At 39.6% G+C, this 20,300-nt stretch overlaps 1 protein-coding gene across 3 annotated transcripts in view; it reads right to left on the bottom strand.

Annotated features, from left to right (window-relative positions):
* Nucleotides 1-20,300, bottom strand: part of MPPED1 (metallophosphoesterase domain containing 1) — a 66,035-nt gene that overhangs the window by 27,001 nt on the left and 18,734 nt on the right. For all 3 annotated transcript variants that reach the window (XM_086740531.1, XM_086740610.1, XM_086740695.1), the window contains exons 3-4: nt 17,776-17,957; nt 761-986 (exon numbers count right to left, since the gene is read on the bottom strand). In XM_086740531.1, the coding sequence (XP_086596657.1) occupies nt 761-986; nt 17,776-17,957 (408 nt within the window). The remainder of the gene's footprint in view (nt 1-760; nt 987-17,775; nt 17,958-20,300) is intronic.

Genomic DNA, 20,300 nt, shown 5'->3' with positions numbered 1-20,300 from the left:
ACTGAATGCTCATAAAAGACAGAATTTACAGTTCTGTTAGCGGAAATAACATAGTAGTAATGTAACGTAAGTAAGAGACATAGAAGCAGCACACACAAGGTCCAAGGTGGAGGTCAGGAAGCCAAACAAAGCCCACCTGTCTCCAATAGTGTCAAGGAGTTCTAAGGCTTCACTCTAAGCAGTAGAGCAAAATCCATTAAGTACTAGGTTGCCACTGATTTGTTGACTTTAGTTTAGAAGCTCAGCTGTACCTTGAGGAAAGCTATTACTGTATAAAAGAAGGTAAGAGTCTGAGGGATATTAAAAAAAAAGCCTAAACAAATACTAAAACAAGCTTGCTGCATTAAATGACTACTGTGTACACGAATGAACCTTAAACATTATCTGTAGGATGGAAATTGCCAAAAGAATGTACCCTCGCAACAAAATTAACCTGTAATTATATAAACTTACTAAGTATAGAAAACATTCTCTGTCACAAAAACCCCCTACATGAACTATATTAGAAAACTGTTCCTGGCTGAGAGTTTAAAGAGCACACTATCTTTTCCCCATCATTATTTGGTTAACAATACTCATAGTACAAGTACATTATTTTGTCATAAGAATGATTCAGTGCAAGAAAACATTAAAACTTTATCAAAGTGAGTATTACTTTTCTTCCTAACAGAGCAATCCAAATATAGCTGACGCATATGAAATGGCTGATGTGATAGCAATCAACAATATTCTTTTTATGTATGCTTAAAATCCTGCTTACCAAGGGGAGCCATATATTCTGAATCCCCTCACCGTCACTTCAGAGTCTTGAAGATAGATGCAGTTTGTTAGAAGAGACTGTACATTTTCATAGCTCTCTGGCTTCAGCTTAGAAACAGAGGGGAAATAGTAAAAGTCCTGCTTGATTAAGTCAGCCATGAATTCCTGGTCAAAGGTCAATTCATGATTTCCTGCTATCACAATCTTGTATTCATAGGGCAGGCTACCTAAAACAGTGAAAAACAAACAAATTACTCGTTTTATGGAAAATCTGATAAAAGAAAACAGACAGACCCACAAACTAGTATTGATTCCCATAATATGCTCCCATATTTGAAACAATCGAGCACATCCCTACTACATGTTACTGCAATTCCTGGTGATTTTGGGTAAATGACATGATTGTCTTTTTCAGGGCACACCATGATGCAGCATGCTTAGCATTAATGTGTTGAAACTACTTTCAACTCATCAACCTTAAAAACCAGTCTGCAGACTCCTGCTCTACTATTTACTTCTAGTTAATTGCCATTTGTGCTGCAAGTATCACTTACTGTGACAGTGATGATAACTCGCTGACAGAAATTAGGGTTCAAAGAAGACTGGTCGTAACGTTTCATAAAATGATGACAGCTCTCTTCTCCCAGAGCTGTGGTCTTTATCAGCTCATACTGAGGAGGTCTTACAGACTCAGAACTTGGGTCACCCAGAGGGGTCTGCTGCTCTCTTTGCCCTGACATTAAGATCGCGCCTTCAAAGCAAGACAGGGTTTGGGTTTAGCTGTCAAAACTCCACATCCCACAGAGAAGTCTCACAGTTTGCCTCTATCCTGTGTTTTTTCCTGCTCCATTTTCTCAGTGACTTCCTGAGATCTGTGGACTATAATTTAAAGTGACTCATGTTCAAGAATATTTTATAACCCGTATTTAGTGAAAAACCTTACAACTACCTCCTGCTGAAGGCAAGAATATGTATGCCCACACACAGGGGTTCTTCCTGAGAGAAGCACCGCAACAGGAACTTTCCACCTGACTCCACATTTGCTTATCAACTGGATTCTGCTCCTCGGAGCAGGCATCACCTCTCTCAAAAAGCTCAGCAGAAACCTCCTAAGTGTATCTGGGAGGAAACAAAGGCAGAAACTGTGTAAAGCTGCATTCATTCGCTTTGCTTCTGCACTTTTAATTGTCATGAGGGTGAAGACAGAACAGGAGACTGCGAGCAGAAATAAATATGTTATTGAAAATGAGACTGACCTTGCATAGCAGCAATCTTGTCATTTTTTTATTTTAAAAATGTGTTGTTGATAACATAGTAACTTTTAGTGATGACCCCAAGCCTAACCTAGAGGTAGGATATTTAGAGAATGTGAAACTCCAGTCAATACGTAGTGACAAAAGTTGGCAGGAGCAGGACTCCGAAATAAAATGAAGAAATAAAAAAAAAAGAAGACAGAGAACAGTGCTATCCCAGAGGAGATGCTGCATGGCTGAGCTAATTATTTGCCAAATGAAAAGATCTGGGCAACGCCAAAGTGTAAGTTTCAGACACTTGTAACACCTGTATTAGGAAAATGATCGTACAGGTTCCAGTCTTTCTTGTGGACCAAATACACATGCCTTTAGAATATTTATTAACAGAAACTCTTTTCAGATACTTGTAATTACATGTTGAATGTCGGAGATCCAATTAATTACCTGAAAGACTATTTGAGGTGTAAATTTTGTCATTTTTGCTTCTGAAATGCTCTGCATTTTGCAGATGTGTACTCCATCTCTACAGGTTTTCTCAGTGAGTGCACACATACGCAAGTTAAAGATGTTACTTACACGCTACACTATGTATGGGCATCTCCAGGCCTTAAAGCATTCTTGGGAAAGAGGAAAATAAAGAAATCCCGTATGCCGCAATATTGTTAACAATTCCATTTCTATGCTGTTTTGTAAATCTTTTCCAGCTCATCTGACCCATCCATCTAGCAGCCAAGAACCTGTACGAGCTGGTTATAGTTGTTGCTTTCACTAATGTATTTATGTCATGTTGCTGTCTGTGGGTGTTACTTAGGCAAATTAGCAAATTACTCTAAATGTACAGTTACATTTATTATAGTGGCGGCCAGAAGCACTGCTGTAGTTACAGGTCTGTCAGTTTTTCAATTAACAACTGTGTTTTTGATGAGTTTGCAGCTCAGGTTTTTTTTTTCTTTCATTCCACAGCAGGCGGCAACTTGCTAAACCTATTTCCCTCTCTTTGTCTCTAGAAGCCCTCTTTACCCTTTAAATCTTAATCTTTTGTCTACCTTTAAATCTTGATTTTTTTGTCTAACATGGGTTTGGGTTTTTTTTGCTGGTTGCACATACATTTAAAAATATTTTGTTTAAACTTAGAATACTTATGAACATGCTTCACTTTTTACTCCAAGTGCTCTCAAAGTGCAAAGTCAACCTTCAGTATAAATCTTTGAAACCTTGTTCTTGGCTGGGCACCGCTATTGTGAACTATAAGATGCCACTGGCTGCAGACGAAGACTCTCAGCTATCAGATCACAATATGGATTACACATTTCCCATATTCCCTGCTTCCAGTATGATCCATATTTTCCAGTGCTCACTCTAGTCCACATACAGAAGTCAACACAGAATGCTTTGCACCAAAGTCATGGTCCTCCTACCACTGACCACAGAGGGACCAAGACCATCTTACTGCAGCAGGACCACAGTCCAACATGGTGGGTCAGCACAATCCTGAGAAATGTTGAATGTTTCAAGTGCCTTTTATTCCATTAAGATCCACCAAACATTAGCAGTATCTGATCAATATTTACCTGAAAATTACCTTAAAGCACTAACTTTTTTCTACTTTTGACCTAAAACTTCTTACTTTTCCTTTAGATATGTTATTTAAATTATTCTGTATTTTCTTATTCCATTATGTCCTTCCAACAAAAACACATGGTTTTCCATCTTAGGCACAGACTACTGTCCAATTTGTAGCCTTGGTTGAGTCCTTGGCTAGGACCAAGACCTCCTTAAGAGCACACAGCCTAATAGCTGTTGTATGGTTGTGTTTCTACACGTGTTCATAGAACACGTGTAGAACAATCATTTCTCCATCTATTATTTTTTATGCTATCAGCTCTTGATCAGAAATAATTAAAACATTTGCAGGTTGACTAGTTTATTCCCACACCTGCTAGTGGGTGGTAATGACAACCTGGGCAGAAAAGACATCAGGCACATTTCCTGTCCCTTGTTAAACAAACTGAGCTGAGAATGTTGAGTTCCCACTCATGCAGAAAGATTCCTACCAAAGACAGCAGTGGCTACAACGTACCCATTGCAGTGGGTTCCTTTTGTCTTCCATTTACAAACTCCATGAGAAACAAGCCTTAGTAAAGGCACTGGCCAACATCTTCATTTGCTAAGCTGGTTTCCTTTTTTTAACTTCTTCTTTTCCAAAACAGCCATATACTAAACATTAAATTCCCTGACTGCTCATCCATATGGTACCACCAGAGCGACCTTTAACGTACTGAGGGTGACTGACAGCCCTGAGATAACAGTGAGGGGGATGCAGCCCTGGTGGTACCTCCTCAGTCCTCCCAGCGTGGGAGCTCACTGCTCAGGTGAGAGTGGATGCATCCCACAGTCAACACGATGCTATGTGGCTGGTGCTGCAAGCAGGGCTCCAGCTTCTATGAACACAGGACCCTTTTTGAAGAACAAGGACTGCTGCACAGGGACGGCACTCCTCCAGCAAAACTGGGACAAGAGTGTCTTTGCCAACAGGTTCACTAATAGAGTGGGAAGAGTTTTAAATTAGGTGTGTTAGGGAACAGTTGTCGTGCTGTGAAGAGAAGCAAAGGTACGGAGGCAGCGAGGAAGCAACTGGGGGACAAGAGGATGGCAAAGGCTCTTGTGCTACCCTTATGAAAGCAGCCTCACTGGGGCTCAGGTACCTGAATGCACACACACAGAGCATGGGGTACAACCAGGAGGAAGAAGTCCATGCAGAGTGGAGAGCTGTGACACCTCTGAGATTATGGAGACATGGCGGGATAGCTCACCTGTGTAAGCGTGCTGTGATGGATCGACACAGGCCTATCACCTGTCTATCACCTGTCTATCACCTTTGAAAAGTCAGCGGGATTGGAGAAGTTCCCAATGGTTGGGAACAGGCAAATGTCCCACCCATCATCAAGAAAGGCAAGAAGGGGAATCTGGGGAACTAAAGGCCATCAAGTCTCACATCAGTCGTGGGAAGATTATGGAATAAATATCCCACAAAGTAATTTTCCAAGCACATGGAGGTCAGTAGAGTGATTTGGAACAGCCATCATTGATCTAACATAGGTAAATCATACTTGACTAACGCAATTGCCTTCTATGAGGAGATGACTGGCTCTGTGGATAAGGGAGAGCACTGGATACTGTGCTTCCCTTCTTTACCAACAGCCTGGATGATCTGATGGAGTGCACTTTCAGCAAGTTTGCAGACAACACCAAATTAAGAGGTCGGGATCTGCCAACGCACTCCGAAGAGCATGTCTGCTATACAGAGGAACCTCCAAAGGCTGGAAAAATGGCCTAACAGGAACCTCATAAACTTTATCAAAAGCAAATGAAAATTCCTGTACCTAGGATGGAGTAATTTCATTCAACAAGACCCAGCAGTGTGTCTTTGTGGAAAGACACATCCTGGCCGGTATGAGCAACAGTGAAACGAGCTGAATAAACTGAGATCTTTCTCCTCTTTCTAGCACTTCTGAGACCACATCTGGAGTGTGGTGTTCAGTTCTGGGTTCCTCAAGAAAAGAAAAACTACTGACAAACTGAAGCAAGTGCAGCAGAGGGCCACCAAGATTGTTGGTGCATGTGGCATACAGGGAGAAGCTGAGATCTGAGTCTGTTCAGCCTTGAGAAGACAAAGGGAAGACCTTCCTGCTGTCTGCAACTACCTGACTTTAGGACAAAGAGAAGGCAGGGCTAGGTTGTTCTCAGAGGTGCACACAGATCCAAGAGACAACAGACACAAGTGGGAACATGGTACAAGGAAAGAATTTTACCAGGAGGATGGTCGAAAAGTGGAATAGGTGCCCTGAGGAGCTGTAAAATCTCCACCCTTGGAGACACTCAAAATTCACCTGGATAAGGTTCTGAGCAGCCTGTTCTAACTAAGCCTGCTTTGAACAGGAGGTTGGACTCAATGACTTCCAGATGTCCCCCCCATCCTCCGTGATTCTAGGTTTCTGCAAGTCTGCACTGGAAAACACACAAGAATTTTAAAGAGCCTGCAATGCTGAAAGAAATTAAAAACTCATTTCTTGTTGTGATTCTAATGGAACAAATCTATGGTAGACAAGCAATTTAACAGGACTAGAGAGTGTGTTCCATTAACTTTGGTTTAAGTATTTCATACTATCCATTCAGCAGACGAATCGAACTAAATACTCAACTGATAGCCAATTAACATTTGATGCCAGCATACGGGTTTGCTGGTGGGCAGGTAGCAAACTTGGTATTAAGAGAGAAGCCCTATGTATACAAAGATATTAAAGAAAATTTATGGCTGTCACAGGAATTCTGCAGACATATCCAGGACAAAATTCATTCCCTAGTAAAATTAAGGCAGTAAGCATCTAAGAAAAAGCTTTGCCCTTCAGGAGTGCCAAGAACATATGCTATGGGAGTCAAAGATGTATTTTCAAACCAAAAGAAAGGAAAAGTTGTGAGTCTGGGGGAAAGCTACATTTTTTTTTTCTGATCTCTTATTTTGACTAGCCAAAACAAGACAAGTGATTTTGCCCAAAGACCAGGGATCCCTCTGTTCTTGGCACCTGAGAAGGTTCTGCTAAAATATCCCTATAACCTGGAGAAAAACTACAACTAGGATTGGTAGGAAAAATTTTACCTAAACAGTTTTCTGTATTAAAATTATTAAAATACCACTTGGATGGAATGGGATATATTTGGAAAATCATGTCATGATTCTGACATTACCAAGGAAACTAAATGAAGCAAAATGTCAGTTTAGAATATTTTGGAGTGAATAAAAATTTAATTTCTAAGCAAAATTTCACTTTTTTTTTCTAAAATAAGGTTTTTTTTTTCTCCCATAATGTCTAACTTGCAAGAAATTTAAATTATTTTCCTCCAGAATCAGCCTCCAGCCACTTCATCCTATTTAGAATTGGAATCAACAGAAATGTTTACACATCAAAATTCTGTCAGAAACACACTGGCTCCAATTCAGTCTTGGTCTTCAGGGCTTTCTCTTGAAGGCCATATCCAACTTTTCCCTTCTGCCAATTTGGAATGGGGCTCCAAGTCACCATCCACTCTTTCAGCCTCTATCTTAACACAGGATGAGAGATTTTTCCCTTCCTTTTCCATCTTCTCTGCTACATATTCTTCACCTTCCCTGTCTCATTTTTCCCCTCTCCTTTCCTTTTTGTCATCTCCATCTGTGTGCAGAAAAACACTGGAAACACATTATCTTGCACTTAAGTTAGCAGTTTTAGCAAACGGTATCTTTCTCTTACAAAAACAAAACTTGTAGAAGTACGATGCTTTAGACTTCTCTATGCTTGTCTCTCAATATCCTTCTGAAAATGTCCAACAGATTCAAAAGTCATTTACTGTACTCAGCAGAGGAGTAAAGGCCCCCAAGATAATTACGTTCCAGTGAGTCTCCTGAAAGTAAGTGTCTAGGAAGACTAATGCCCAGTCTGAAGGAGAGGCTTCAAAGGAATGAGACATCTTAAGTGAGAGAGACCTATGAGTGTCTCATGAGACACCTAAGAACCTACAGAAAGTCTGCGAGACAAAATCCAAGAAGTCAGGCAGCAGTGGTTTTGCTCCCAGAACCACCCATCACACAAAAAATTCTGCCCTAAATCTCCTAAATCAATGTATTTTATTACTCTTTGAGAACGTTTACTATCAGAAAGCCTGGAATATCATATTTAGCTTATATACAGCCAGATGGTATTATCATCTTCCTAACTTCTTAAACTACATATATAGTGTTTTTGTCGGTTATGGGAAGCCCTCCTTAGAAAGTTTCTTAGCCTTTGTTTGCTTAGTATAAGAATCTGACAGTACTTCTGGTAATATGACATGAGTAAGAATATATATATTGTTTAGCTAGTAACATCTTTGTTTATTCCTTTCATTACTGTAGATTACTAATTAAGAAAATCAAATGAACATCTAATTTTTTGCATGCTATGCACCAATTACAAAATTATTACAGCAATTCTTAACTTCTAAACTACAGCAAGTCCCTTTTATAGTGAACATAATTTTTATAAAATAACTTGAAATGCTGGGGAATCATTACTTGAACTACAAACTGCACAATGCAAAGCACTGAACGATGTGCCTTTGTTTGCTATTTCTATGCATCTGAGTTTGTTCAAAGTAGAATTCTGTGTGTTTAAAGGTTCATCTCGTTCTATCACCAAGCCTTCTTCTCCGTAAATTAGATTAACACTGCAAATAATCCAAAAGCAAATGCATGATGTTTATACTCCAGGGCTCCCCTTGTATCAAGAGGTTAGGCATCTTTACCAACCAGTGACGTCCTCTGCAGCTTACAGTTGTTATCAACTTGCAACTTCACCAAGATAAATGCAAACAAAAGCAGATGTGCTCTGCTTCTCTCCTGGTATTGTACCAAGCAGAATTTTTAGTACTCATTAAAAGCAGTGACAATCATATAAGTGCCCACTTAATGCTTTTCCCCTATCATTTCAACCTTTTAGAATACAGCAGTGAGTGATATAGTAAAAAGACTGCATAACTGTCTCAGATTGCTTTTTAGCATCTCTTTGACAGTTCTGTGTTTAAACACTGGGGCTGATGTCTGAGAAATTCACATTAACATACTTTTTGTATGGTGCGATATCTGGAATAACACTGTAAGTGAACACTCCCTCCTAACTCATCTGTAACCTGCTAGCTTGAGATATTCTTGCATTGTAGAAGCCAGCAATTATATCAAACACTAAAATGGTAAACATATACCATACCGCTCACATTCGCAAAATAGGATTTCTTAAAATAAACAGATAAAGGCAAATCAAAATAAAAAATACCTGATAATAGTCCAACTTGTGCTCTTTGATAGTGTGTTTTACAGGTACCCACACACATCTGTAAGAATTGGCCAAAGCTACTTCTAAAGGAAAAGTGGCTTCCTTTTACCCTCGTTTATTGAATTACGCCGTAATTATGCGGAACCAACCCAATGCATGCTGCAAACTAGGCCATTAGAGCAGCTGTAGCGAGTCAAGCCGAAAGATGACTGTCGTAGTTCAGCCCCAATCGGGACCAGACTACGCAGTCTCTCTCTCACTCCCCCCACCCTCCGAGAGAACAGGGAGAGATAATATAAGGAAAAACAGCTCGAGGTTTGAGATAAGGACAGGGAGAAATCCTTAAAGTTACCGTCACAGGCAAAACAGACGCTCTGAGCAACCTGACCTAGTCAGGGATGTCCCTGCTCCTTGCAGGGGGGTTGGACTAGATGACCTCTGAAGGTCCCTTCCAACCCTAACCATTCTATGATTCTATGATTCTATGACTTGGGGAAAACTATTCATTTAGTACTACAAACAGCAGGATAATGAGACAGAGAACAAGATAACCTCCCCCCACCTCTCCCTCTTCCTGAGCTTAACATTATCTCTACTACCTTCCCCCCGCAAGCGGCACAGGGGGGAAGAGGGAATGGGGGTTGCAGTCAGTTCATCACACGTTGTTTTACACCGCTGCTTCATGGTCGGGGGAAGAACTCACATTCCTCCCCTGCTCCATTGTGGGGTCCCACCCATACTCCACAGTCCTTTGTGAAATTGCTCTGGCGTGGGTCATCTTTTCCACAGGGTGCAGTCTCGCCAGAACAGCTGCCCCAGTGGGCCCTCCACGGACCACAGCCGCCTTCAGGCATCCGCCTCCCCCGGTGTGGGGTCCTCCTCGGGCTCCAAGTGGATCTCTGCTCCTCCGTGGACCTCCATGGGATGCAGGGGGACAACCTGCTCCACCATGGTTGTCACCACAGGCTGCAGGGGAATCTTGGCCAGGAGCCGCATTACTCCTCCCCCTCCTTCTGAACTGACTTTGGCGTCTGCAGCCGTTCCTCTCACAAGAAAAGTTCTTCACAACAGGCAGGCAGACACCTCTCAGGATCTCTTCACATCATCCATCTCATCTCCTCTCCACTTCTTGCAGCCGGGCTGGGCCGAGTCAGGCCCAGTCGGCCGCCTGGCGAGAGGCCAGAGGGTGAGGCCTGCAAGGCCCATGAGGCCTGCGCCTCCCTCTCTGCGCCTCTGCCCCCACTCAGCTTCTTCACATCTTCTCTTCTCTCTTTTTTTTTCCTGTTTTCCCTTTCTTAAATATGTTATCGCAGAGGCGTTATCATGGAACATTCTGCTACCAATCGGCTCGGCCTTGGCCAGCAGCAGGTCCGCCCTAGGCCTGGCCGAGTCCACTGAATAAAGGGGAGCAACTTCTAGCAGTTTCCTACAGAAGCTACCACCTTAGGCCCCCACTCACTAAACAAAACCACAACAATGACGTAGCTCTGTACTTTCCATCCACAGGTCGTCGGTAACAGACACCTAGAAAACTGTACGACTGCAAGGTTTGCCTAGATTGAACCTTCCTTTTATATGTCCCTCTTAGATCATGGCAACTGATGGTTCAAGAACCCCCAACTACATAAGCCACAGAGTAGGTTTTCAGAAATATTTTTCTCTTTTTTACTTCCTGCAACACGTACAGTCTTAAATAATATACCTTTCCGAGGAGGTAAATTTCTACAACAGCTTTTCCGCCCTTTAGAATGTTCTAGTTTTGGTTTACAACATGTATCTGGGGACAATGAAAGCAAAGGAGATAGAGAACTGTGTTAAAAAATAACAAAAAATATTTTAGACTTCCTACATGGATCTCTCTGCACACTGATACAGATCCCTACTCAGATCTTCAGGTCCCACAGAGATGCTTTCAGTATCTCCCAGCTGTCATCTTCTGGAAGGGAAGACTACAAAGAGCAGTGTGTTATGTCACCGTACGAGGTGCACAGCACTAATAACAATGTTTAATGTTTGTCTATAGTGCTTTGCAATAGGTGTTGAAAGGGCTGTACTGAGAATAATTAATCCTCCAACACATTCATGTGGAAGGTGGATCAAGCATCATTTTCACAATTTTACAAGGGGGAACAATAAAGAGGCTGTCAAATCTGAAGAGGACTAACTAGAATTTGGTTGCCTGTCTTCCTCGGGCTCTTTCAAATATCTCCGCCAGAGGCAACGACAGTTCACAGAATCATATTCCAGATCTTTCAGTTCCCTGGTTGCTCTCTACACTTCTGGGCCGCACTGCCTTCCTAAAGCTACATTTGTTGGCTAGTCTGGAATAAGACACGGTATTTTCACTCACTTGCTTATTTTGGAGGTCAGGGATCTCAATATTTATGAAAATCACAGGACATTTTTAGGTGACTCATCTTCCAAGTCTGGCTACTTTCCACTCCATCAGGGGAAAGAAGCAACCTCAGTATTAGTACAAAGTGCAAGAAATCCCCCAAAAGCATACATGTGTTTGGAAGGAGGGAATGAATGAAAAATCATTTAGCACCTACTGCTCCTTATAGCTTTTGCAGCTATCCGCTAGCATGGGATGAATACCTGGAAAACAGTTGTTCTGTGTCATCTTCCCAACACAGGGATGCAGCTTAAATACTCCCTGAGGTTCCTGGCAGCCCATTTAACATTCAGAAGTCTTCAGGACATACTAACTCACCAGAACTGGAGAAATATTGGAAGAGTGTGTTGCAGTGCACTTTTCTGTGCTGTACTGTTTGTGCCTTAGATGTACAAACGGATCTGAGCCATCACACATTTAAGAAATGCAATAAAAACCAACACTTTAGTATGCCCAGTTTTTTAAAAATGACATCTGTTCTAAATCCCTACACAGCTCAATGTTTTTCACTGCATTTCCAAAGCCATTCTTTTGTAAATAGATAATTAGTGCTTAAATACTTCTTTCAAGGGGTTTCTGCATTAACATAAAAATAGTGTAATTACCGATGGTCAAAATGGCATGACTACAATTTATAAATTCTAATTTCTTTTACTGCTCTGAAGCTGATTTTCTATCTTCTTCAACACAATTTTAATCTGTTTCAGATGTGAGTGTTATTGAACCTAAAAATATAAAATACCTGTTAAGAGAGGAAGAAAAATAACTACCATCTTTTTGCAAGATTGAACAGTAAAGGAAAAGTGAAGCTAAGCCCAGGTTTCAGGCTTTTCTGAAGATCTTTCATTTTTTATCAAGAACTTAAAAGTAAGGATAGTGTTTATTGACTGAAATTAGCTGATTTTGTTCTACAACCTAGTACTAGAAACACGTAATTCTAGTCATGCTGGTTACTATAGCTGGGAAGGCATCTTCACTCTAAAACACTTTTTAGTCTGAAATAAAAATATTATCCTTTGAGCTGAATCTGCCCAGGTCAGTTCCTGAAGTGCATGTCAAACAATTTAATCAATTTTTTTTTGTGTGTGTGTATGATACACAAGTAAAATTAACATTTTCAGGAAAATACTCTGAAGAGCAAATTACTGTTTTCTACTGCAATACAAAGCCACCTTCTGTTTTTTTATTTCAAATTTAGCTTGAACTTGAATTTCAAATAGGAAGACTGTCTTTGACATTGGAATATCTCAAGCACACTGAAACAATGGGTATTATAAACTGTATTAGTTTAAGTAAACTTTCCAATCCATGCACAGAAAAGAATTTTCAGAGAGAATATGGAAGTATGTGTTGTAGCTTATATCACAGATCACCAATTTACTTAAATTTCCAGGAAAGTAACTCACAAGTTCAAAATTACAGTGGGTCCTGGAGCATACACAATTTGGAAATGATATTATAGACTTGAGTAAGGGGAATTACAAGAGCAACTGAGCCAAGCAGGCAATTTCCAGTGCCAACAAAATGGGAGATAAAAAATAAAAATTGGTTTTGAGTCATTATTTGATGAGTGCACTAAAGCAGGACATGTGTCTTTGTATTTGTCCCACAACACAGTTGATTTATATGCAGGTAAGGAATAAATAACAAAACCAAATATAATGAAAAAGCTGAGGACAAGGACGGCTACAGTGCATAGTGAGCTTGATACATCTTATGATATAATCTATCTTATCTAGCCTTGATTACATAGAATCATGGAATGGTTTGGGTTGGAAGAGTCACTTAAAGATCATCTAGTCCAACCACCCTGCAAGGAGCAGGGACATTTTTCACTATATCAGGTTGCTCAAGGCCCCATCCAACCTGACTTTGAACATTTACAAGGACCACCTCTCTAGGCAACCTGTTCCATGTCTCACCACTCTCATTGTAAAAAAATTATTTCCTTATATCCAATCTAAATCTACTCTCTTTCAGTTTAGAACTGCTACCCCTTGTCCTGTGACTACAGGCCCTGGTAAAAAAGTCTTTCTTCATCTTTCTTATTTATTGAAAGGCTGCAATAAGGTCTCCCTGGAGCCTCCTCTTCTCCAGGCTCAATAACCCCAACTCTCAGCCTTTCTTCACAGGAGAGGCGCTCCAGCCCTCTGATTGCTTTCGTGATCCTCCTCCTCTAGAACTGTTCTAACAGGTCTATGTATTTAGAAACAATTCTCCTGACTTATTTGTGGCTGTTTAAAGTGATGTCATTCAAATGTCCTGGACATACTGCAAAATTAACATATGTTCAAAGCTGTCATACCATGCATCTTTATAATGTCACTAGAAAGTTTCACTGGCCTCATGGGCTTCCATTTGGCCCTATCATAATACATATTTTGTACTTCATTTTTTTCTGGCTTTCCAAAATTGGATTTTCAAATCTGGAAGAAAATTACAGTCAGAGAAGAAACTAGGTAAAAAAAAAAAAAAGGAAAATATTAAATATTAAATATAAAAACAGGAGAAAGGTCAATTCAGGAAAAGAAGGGAGGGAAATGACCAGGTTGGCACCATTGGCAAGCTTTGTAAACTGAGTATTTATCCCTTTTTCCCTTCTTTTTCTAAGCTACCCGGAATAAAGGTATGAAAACAGAAATCTGACTTGCAAAAGTACATCATGATATTGCATGACTGGGCAATAAGAGGACAGATGAAACTGAATATAAATTTATGCAGAATAATTCAAGTGCTGGGAAAAATATACCAACTATAGATACACACTGATGGATTCTGAACTAGATATTACCATTCAGGAAAGAGTTCATAGAGTTATAATAGGCAATTTTATGAAAATGTCATCTCATTGTTCAGTCACAGTCAAAAATAAAAACAGACTAATTCACCACACTTGAAAGGAAAAGAGAGCAAACTAGGAAATTTCACTATGACAGGGGATAAATCTGTGGTGGTCTCAGATTATGTGCAGTTCTGGTCTCACCAGAACATTTTAAAAAAGATATAGAGCAAAGAGGTACAAAGAGTGACATAGAAGATCAAAGGCATTTAAAGACTTCTAAAGAGTCTTCAGCCTGAAAAATATCTTAAGGGCAGATATGGGAAGACCCTATCAATTCTTAAGCAGAATGAAGAATGAAATTGTTTATTTGCCTCTTCCAGCATTAGGAAATGCCAAATGAAACCAGCAGGTGACAGGTTCAAAATAAAAAAGTTCTTCACACAATCCATATCACATAACGGAACTCTGATGCAAGATTGTGTCAGCACTGAAAATTTGCATAGATCCAAAAGGCAATTAAAAAACTCAGAGACGGAAAATCTACATATTAAATACAAAGTGATGCTGTGGCTCAGGCAGTCTTTGGACTGCTACCAGAGAAAGCTGAGAAAATATGCACATCCAGTTATCACCAGCACTTAATCTCCTCCATAGAGTTAGGCATCAACCTAGCCCTAGTAAAACCTCAAATCCCTCCCTGGGAAGGCGGGAGGGAGCTTTGAGAAAAAGAGAAGTGAAAGAAAACAACTAATTACCGACAAGAACGAAGTGAAAGGAAGTGAAGTGGAGGGCTTTAGGGGTCAGAGAATAAAAAGTATAAGACTAGGTGACTAAGGGGCAGACAAAGCAGAGCACCTTGGCTGCTAGCCACAGTCAAAGACAATACTGGGTTAGAGAGACATATTATCTGAGCTGGTACAGGCCTTCCTATGTACCCACATACAGTTAGCCTAAAAAAGAGAGAACATATTTTAGGGGATGACTCAGCAAGCCAGTGTGCCTCTATTAGCACAACACTTGAGCATGTGCTCAATATAACCATAAGGTCCATGGAAGTTAATAATGTTAACATAAAATATACTTTGCATCAGACAGGCACAGAAATTTTATGTAGAACAGAAAGATAAAATCTAAACTTGCTGAAGGGCCTCCTGAAAAGATGAAATAGGCCAACAGCCGGAGCAGCACAGAGCCAAGAGTGTATGACGGAACAGAACGGTTCCTAAAACCTAGCATTGATTCCTAAAAGGTAGGAATCAATGCTACTCCTAAAGATACCATGCAGAAGCAGGAGCAGGACATGTATCTAGTGCCTAAGAGGAAGCTGAGATCAAGGCAAGGTGTAACAAACAAATGCTCTAGTGTTCTATGTTCAAGGCATAAAAAGTTATAGTCAAAGTTATACAAAAGTTATGGTCTAATAATGGCAGAAGACATAGATTTGACACAGAACAAAATAACTAAGGGGGAAGGTGAGCCCTCTGCTATAGGACGAAGGAACAGACAGGGAATTTTCGTGTCAGCAGGTAAGAATGACAGTGGAGGTAAGAGCCCGTGCCAGAATCTGCCGATTACTTTCTTAAGAAGCTACTAAAATGCTAAGACAAGGAACAAAAAGAAAGCTGGGTAGGCTATGGGAGCTGCAAAAACATGGCAGATACTGGGAGCAGCTCTCTAGAAAAATCAAAACTGTTGAAGACCAGTGCCTTTCACAACAAAATGGACAACCAGCAAAAACTTTTGAAATTTCTTCTTCTCAAAGAGAACACTTTTAACCATTCTACCATTTACTATAGATTTTGCAAACGCTCAGGATATTCAAGAGTTGATAAATTGTTCATTTAGAACAAAAAAAAAAAAACTTGCAAAAGAAGCTGAAGCTTCCATTTTGATATCTCATTGACTGCAATTGAAAATAAAAGTTTACAACTTTGAACTGGAACAAAACTTTAAATGCTATCTGAATGAGACCTAAGTAGTGACCTCAAATTATTTTTCTATTGGATTTTCCAGGATAAATTAAAAAATTAAGTTAAATTTTCAATTTTTTCAAATTGCCAAGAAACTAAAAAAAAAAAAAAAATCTTTAAGTTGCTCAATTTGCATGTCTCAAAGATGCTCTTGTAAAACTCAAACCACCAAGATCACCTGTTCCCAAACCACATACTACCACCACCATGAAATTGGAAGCATGCCTGAAAAGTCAGAAAATTAAGCCTTCTTTTGGAATAAAAATGATGAAGAGACCATCACAGAAATGCCTTGGGAAATCTCCCTACCATACTGAGAGGATTTCAGCTTAAGGACTTCTTCAGAACACTGTACAGCTGTGACCAACAGGGAGGCAGATGGAGAACTAGGGAGACAAAAATTGTGCAGCACATAATGTGTGTAGCCCCCATCCTTGTTCGCTAGCAATATCCCAAAGCACTTTCCTTCCCACACTAGCAGATAAATAAAATGGGTATTATTTAGAAGGGATAACCATATGGTTTGTATAATCTTTACACGCTATTTTCAGTACATTATTGCAATATACGGTAGAGATCTACAGAACAGTATTAAAATTTGTGCATTTGGATACAAAGACAGAGATGAGAGCACTGTACTAGAGTATGTTACTTCCACATGCTGTCCTTACATTAATACCCATAGAACAATGCAATTGTTCCATGCAGGGCATATTAGTGGGTTCTCAAGCTCAAATAAATATTTATCAGCCTTGCTAATAATTATTTGCTAGTAAATATTTGTTTAAATTGTGAAGTCTTGACTTTTTTTTATATTCCATTTCAGCCTACATGCATCTGTCTGTTTTGTGCCTTCCTAGTGTGGAATGCTGGAGTATGTAACAAAAAAAAAGACAAGAAAAATGCAAAAATATGAACTACAGAAAAGAAAATCAACCTAAAAACTGAAATCCATTACCCTTAAACTGTGTCCTTTCTCTCTGGAACCCCTTCATTTCCTCTTGCCCTTTTTTTGATAATGAAGTATCAGAATCAAGAACCCATTTTTATTCTAAATTAAGGTATCCACGCTGCTGCAGGAACAATACCGATCGGGGCTTTTGTCTGGATACAGTGTATGCTTTCCAATTTTCACTGTCATTTTTTTTTAGCATATACAAAACATTGCCGAAGCACATGTAAATCACCACTCTCTTGCCCAGTGGAACAGAATTTCAGTTACCAATGCCAACAGTTGCCTACAGAAGGCATCTACATCTGGTCCGCTACATCCAAGACAGCAACCACAGGCACACGTTTTGCTTTGTTTGGAATTCATCACTGTGGTGCAGCTGAGCCGCAGATAAAAAAACTACGAGCCTCCAGGGTTAAACAGACAAATGTTTTCAGTCACAACAACTTTTTTTTTTTTTGCGGGGAAGCAAAGCCATAACAATGTATGTAAGAGGTTTTATGTAAATCATTAAAGGCCTACTGACTTAAATTGTTCCTAACACCAAGAAGTTGCTTAATGTACACTTCAGAGTGTGAAGGCAGAACAGATGAATAGTCTCACAAATCTTATTTGCTCAGTTGGAAAAATGCAAAAATATTTGTATAAAAAAAAAGAAGATTAAAAAAATCTGATTCCTGCTTGTTGCTATTCAAATTTAAAAGTCAAATTAATATTCATGATTTCTGAGTGCATGGTGGTCTTTACTGGGAGGCAGAAGGGGCAGATACAACCAGTAAACAAATTTACTTTCAAATCTACACAGAATTCAGGACCTACCTAGCCACTCGTTGAATTTTTTTACTTCACTAGGAAGTCCCAGCTCAGTAAAATCACCAGCATGTATTAACACATCTCCATATGGCATTTGGATGGGATCAGTTCTTGAGTGAGTATCAGAAATACAGACAAATCGCGTATATCCTGGAGGTTTGGGAGCATCATGGGGCACCGGATCAACCCTGTAGGAAATACAACATAACAAGGTTACAAAGTACTTACATACTTCTTAGTGTGCTACTTTGCAATTCTAATACTATTTTTTACCTTAACAAAGGAGTACATAGACTTCTAGATTTGTCTGATGGAAGGGATTTATTAAAACAAATCTAACACTAATGGGAGGTGTAAAAATTATTGATGTTCACATCACAACGTTTTCAGTATTTGTTGGGTAGATGGAATAATTTAAAGAGATTAAGGAAAAGAGATTGAACTATGGCAGTAACTCTGAAACAAATACTTACAAATAAATCAAAGGCATTGCCAGTTTCAAAGGAACAGTACTATCCCATTTCATTGTTTAAATATGATTACACTGTACACAGGGAAAAGATTTATTTTAGATACATAAATACATTTAAATGCTTTTTTTCTAATTATAACTTTTTTTTTTCTGCAAGTTATATAATTCCAGCAAATTTAATTAACACATTTTGGAGATATGTTTCAGTGTGTTAATGCAAAGCAAGATAAGAACTCTCCTGACAACAGCTGTAAATGTACGTTCAAGCCTGACTATTGTCAGGACAAATGTGGCAACTTTCTGGGCTTAATTATACTAAACGAAATCAGATGCTGTGAGGGGTGAGGCTGCATTGTTCAGAGCCCAATCTCGATATTCTAAACGGAGGAGACAAAAAGATCTGACCCAGTTTGATGAGACTTACTTATGATTTAGAAGAAGAAAGCAGTGAACACCTCTCTGCTATATGAGGAATACTTATTTTCAACTCAGTCTTTTCACCCTCAATCCATATTTTGCTAGAATATATAGAAGCAAATGTATCTATATGCCATATCTGCTATTCCAGTTAAGGAATTCTGGTGGAATAAAATAAAAAAAAAAGCCAGAGATGCAAGAGTTGTATTTACGTTGTAGAAACCAGAGAGATATACAGAATTGTTACAAATTATTTTACTTTTACAACACCTATTTTGAAAGTACAAATAAAATTAGTTTTGTTCACTGTTGCAGTATGTAATACATATTCCTAACCCATGCTGGTTGTGGTTCAATTCAGGAGCTTATTTTTACATCAATAAACTCAGAAAATCTTTACTGGGTTTACTGGGTAAATTTTCGGAAGTAATTTTACGGCCTGAAAGATATACAATAACAATCTTTAATGACATAATCTTTTCTCTAAGTCAAAAAAGAATTCCACGGGTGGGTAAAATGGTGTTTCTGACAACTTCACAAGATTAGTGAGAGAGTGAGGAATAAATCTAAAACATTCAAATCTTTTTAAATATAGAAAAAGTTCTTAGCATTTTATACAATGTAACTACAAAACCAGAGCATGAACAAATTATCTTCTACCCGGTTTTCCTGTACCTTTTTAGGAAGAAGAAATGTTGGGGTTTTTTACAGCAGTACTGGAGAAAAAGCCTTTTAGCAGAAGTACCTTGTAGCTGTCTTTCTGAAGTTTCAGTTTTTGAGCAGAAAGTAACCAAACGTGAGGTAAGGAGCAAAACCAGCTGTGATCAAATCATACCTAATGAATACCCAGCAGCACGCACGTGCTAGTGGGATATGTAAGCAAGCATGTACTGGGAATTGTAAAACTTGGATGACAAAGAGTGAAACGTTTGGAGCCTGAGAGAGAGCAGCTGCAAACACTGCGTGTAGGGCTGAGGGAGAGTGTACGTTGCGGGACGACCACAGGCACACGTAGAAGGGCAGAAGAAAAAAAAGAGAGGTGGATGCAGAGGGAGTTAGGCATAGGAAGTAACAACCTCAAACGGTGCAGCTGCATGACTGCCATCGCATGTTAAAAATGCCTCTGTTTTGGAAGGGAGAGAGCTGCTACAGAGCAGTCTCCATGCGTGATGAGTGGACGTAGCAGGGATGCAAAGGAATATGGATGGTGAATCATAGAATCATAGAATGTTTTGGGTTGGAAGGGACCTTTAAAGGTCATCTAGCCCAACCCCCATGGCAGGTTTTAGACTAGTGAGTGAGGGTTGTCATAAGGTGCAAGCTGCGTGAAGGGTAATGCATTCAGATCACAGAGCTCCTCCACAAAATGAACTGGGATAGCTGGATAAAAATGACGAGGAGCTGACCCTGGCTATCATTGCAGCCACACAAGTAAACAAACTTCTGATTATTGCTCTCCCTGCCCAGCACCTCCTAAAGTGAGTTACAGGTCATATCAGTAAGCCAGCTTTAAATTATGCATACTACCCTGGCACAACATAAGGACATGGACTGGTCTAAAATACTACTTTTTGATTTTTCATGGTAGGGTAGCCCTTAAAGCAGACGCTTCTTCTTCTTCAGAGATCTTTTAAAACTCAGC

The sequence above is a fragment of the Chlamydotis macqueenii genome, chromosome 1 (genome assembly GCF_036417535.1).
Source record: "Chlamydotis macqueenii isolate bChlMac1 chromosome 1, bChlMac1.mat, whole genome shotgun sequence".
In the NCBI taxonomy this organism is placed as follows: domain Eukaryota; kingdom Metazoa; phylum Chordata; class Aves; order Otidiformes; family Otididae; genus Chlamydotis; species Chlamydotis macqueenii.
The sequence above is the reverse complement of the archived record's forward strand: the minus strand, read 5'-3'. Positions and strand labels throughout refer to the sequence as shown.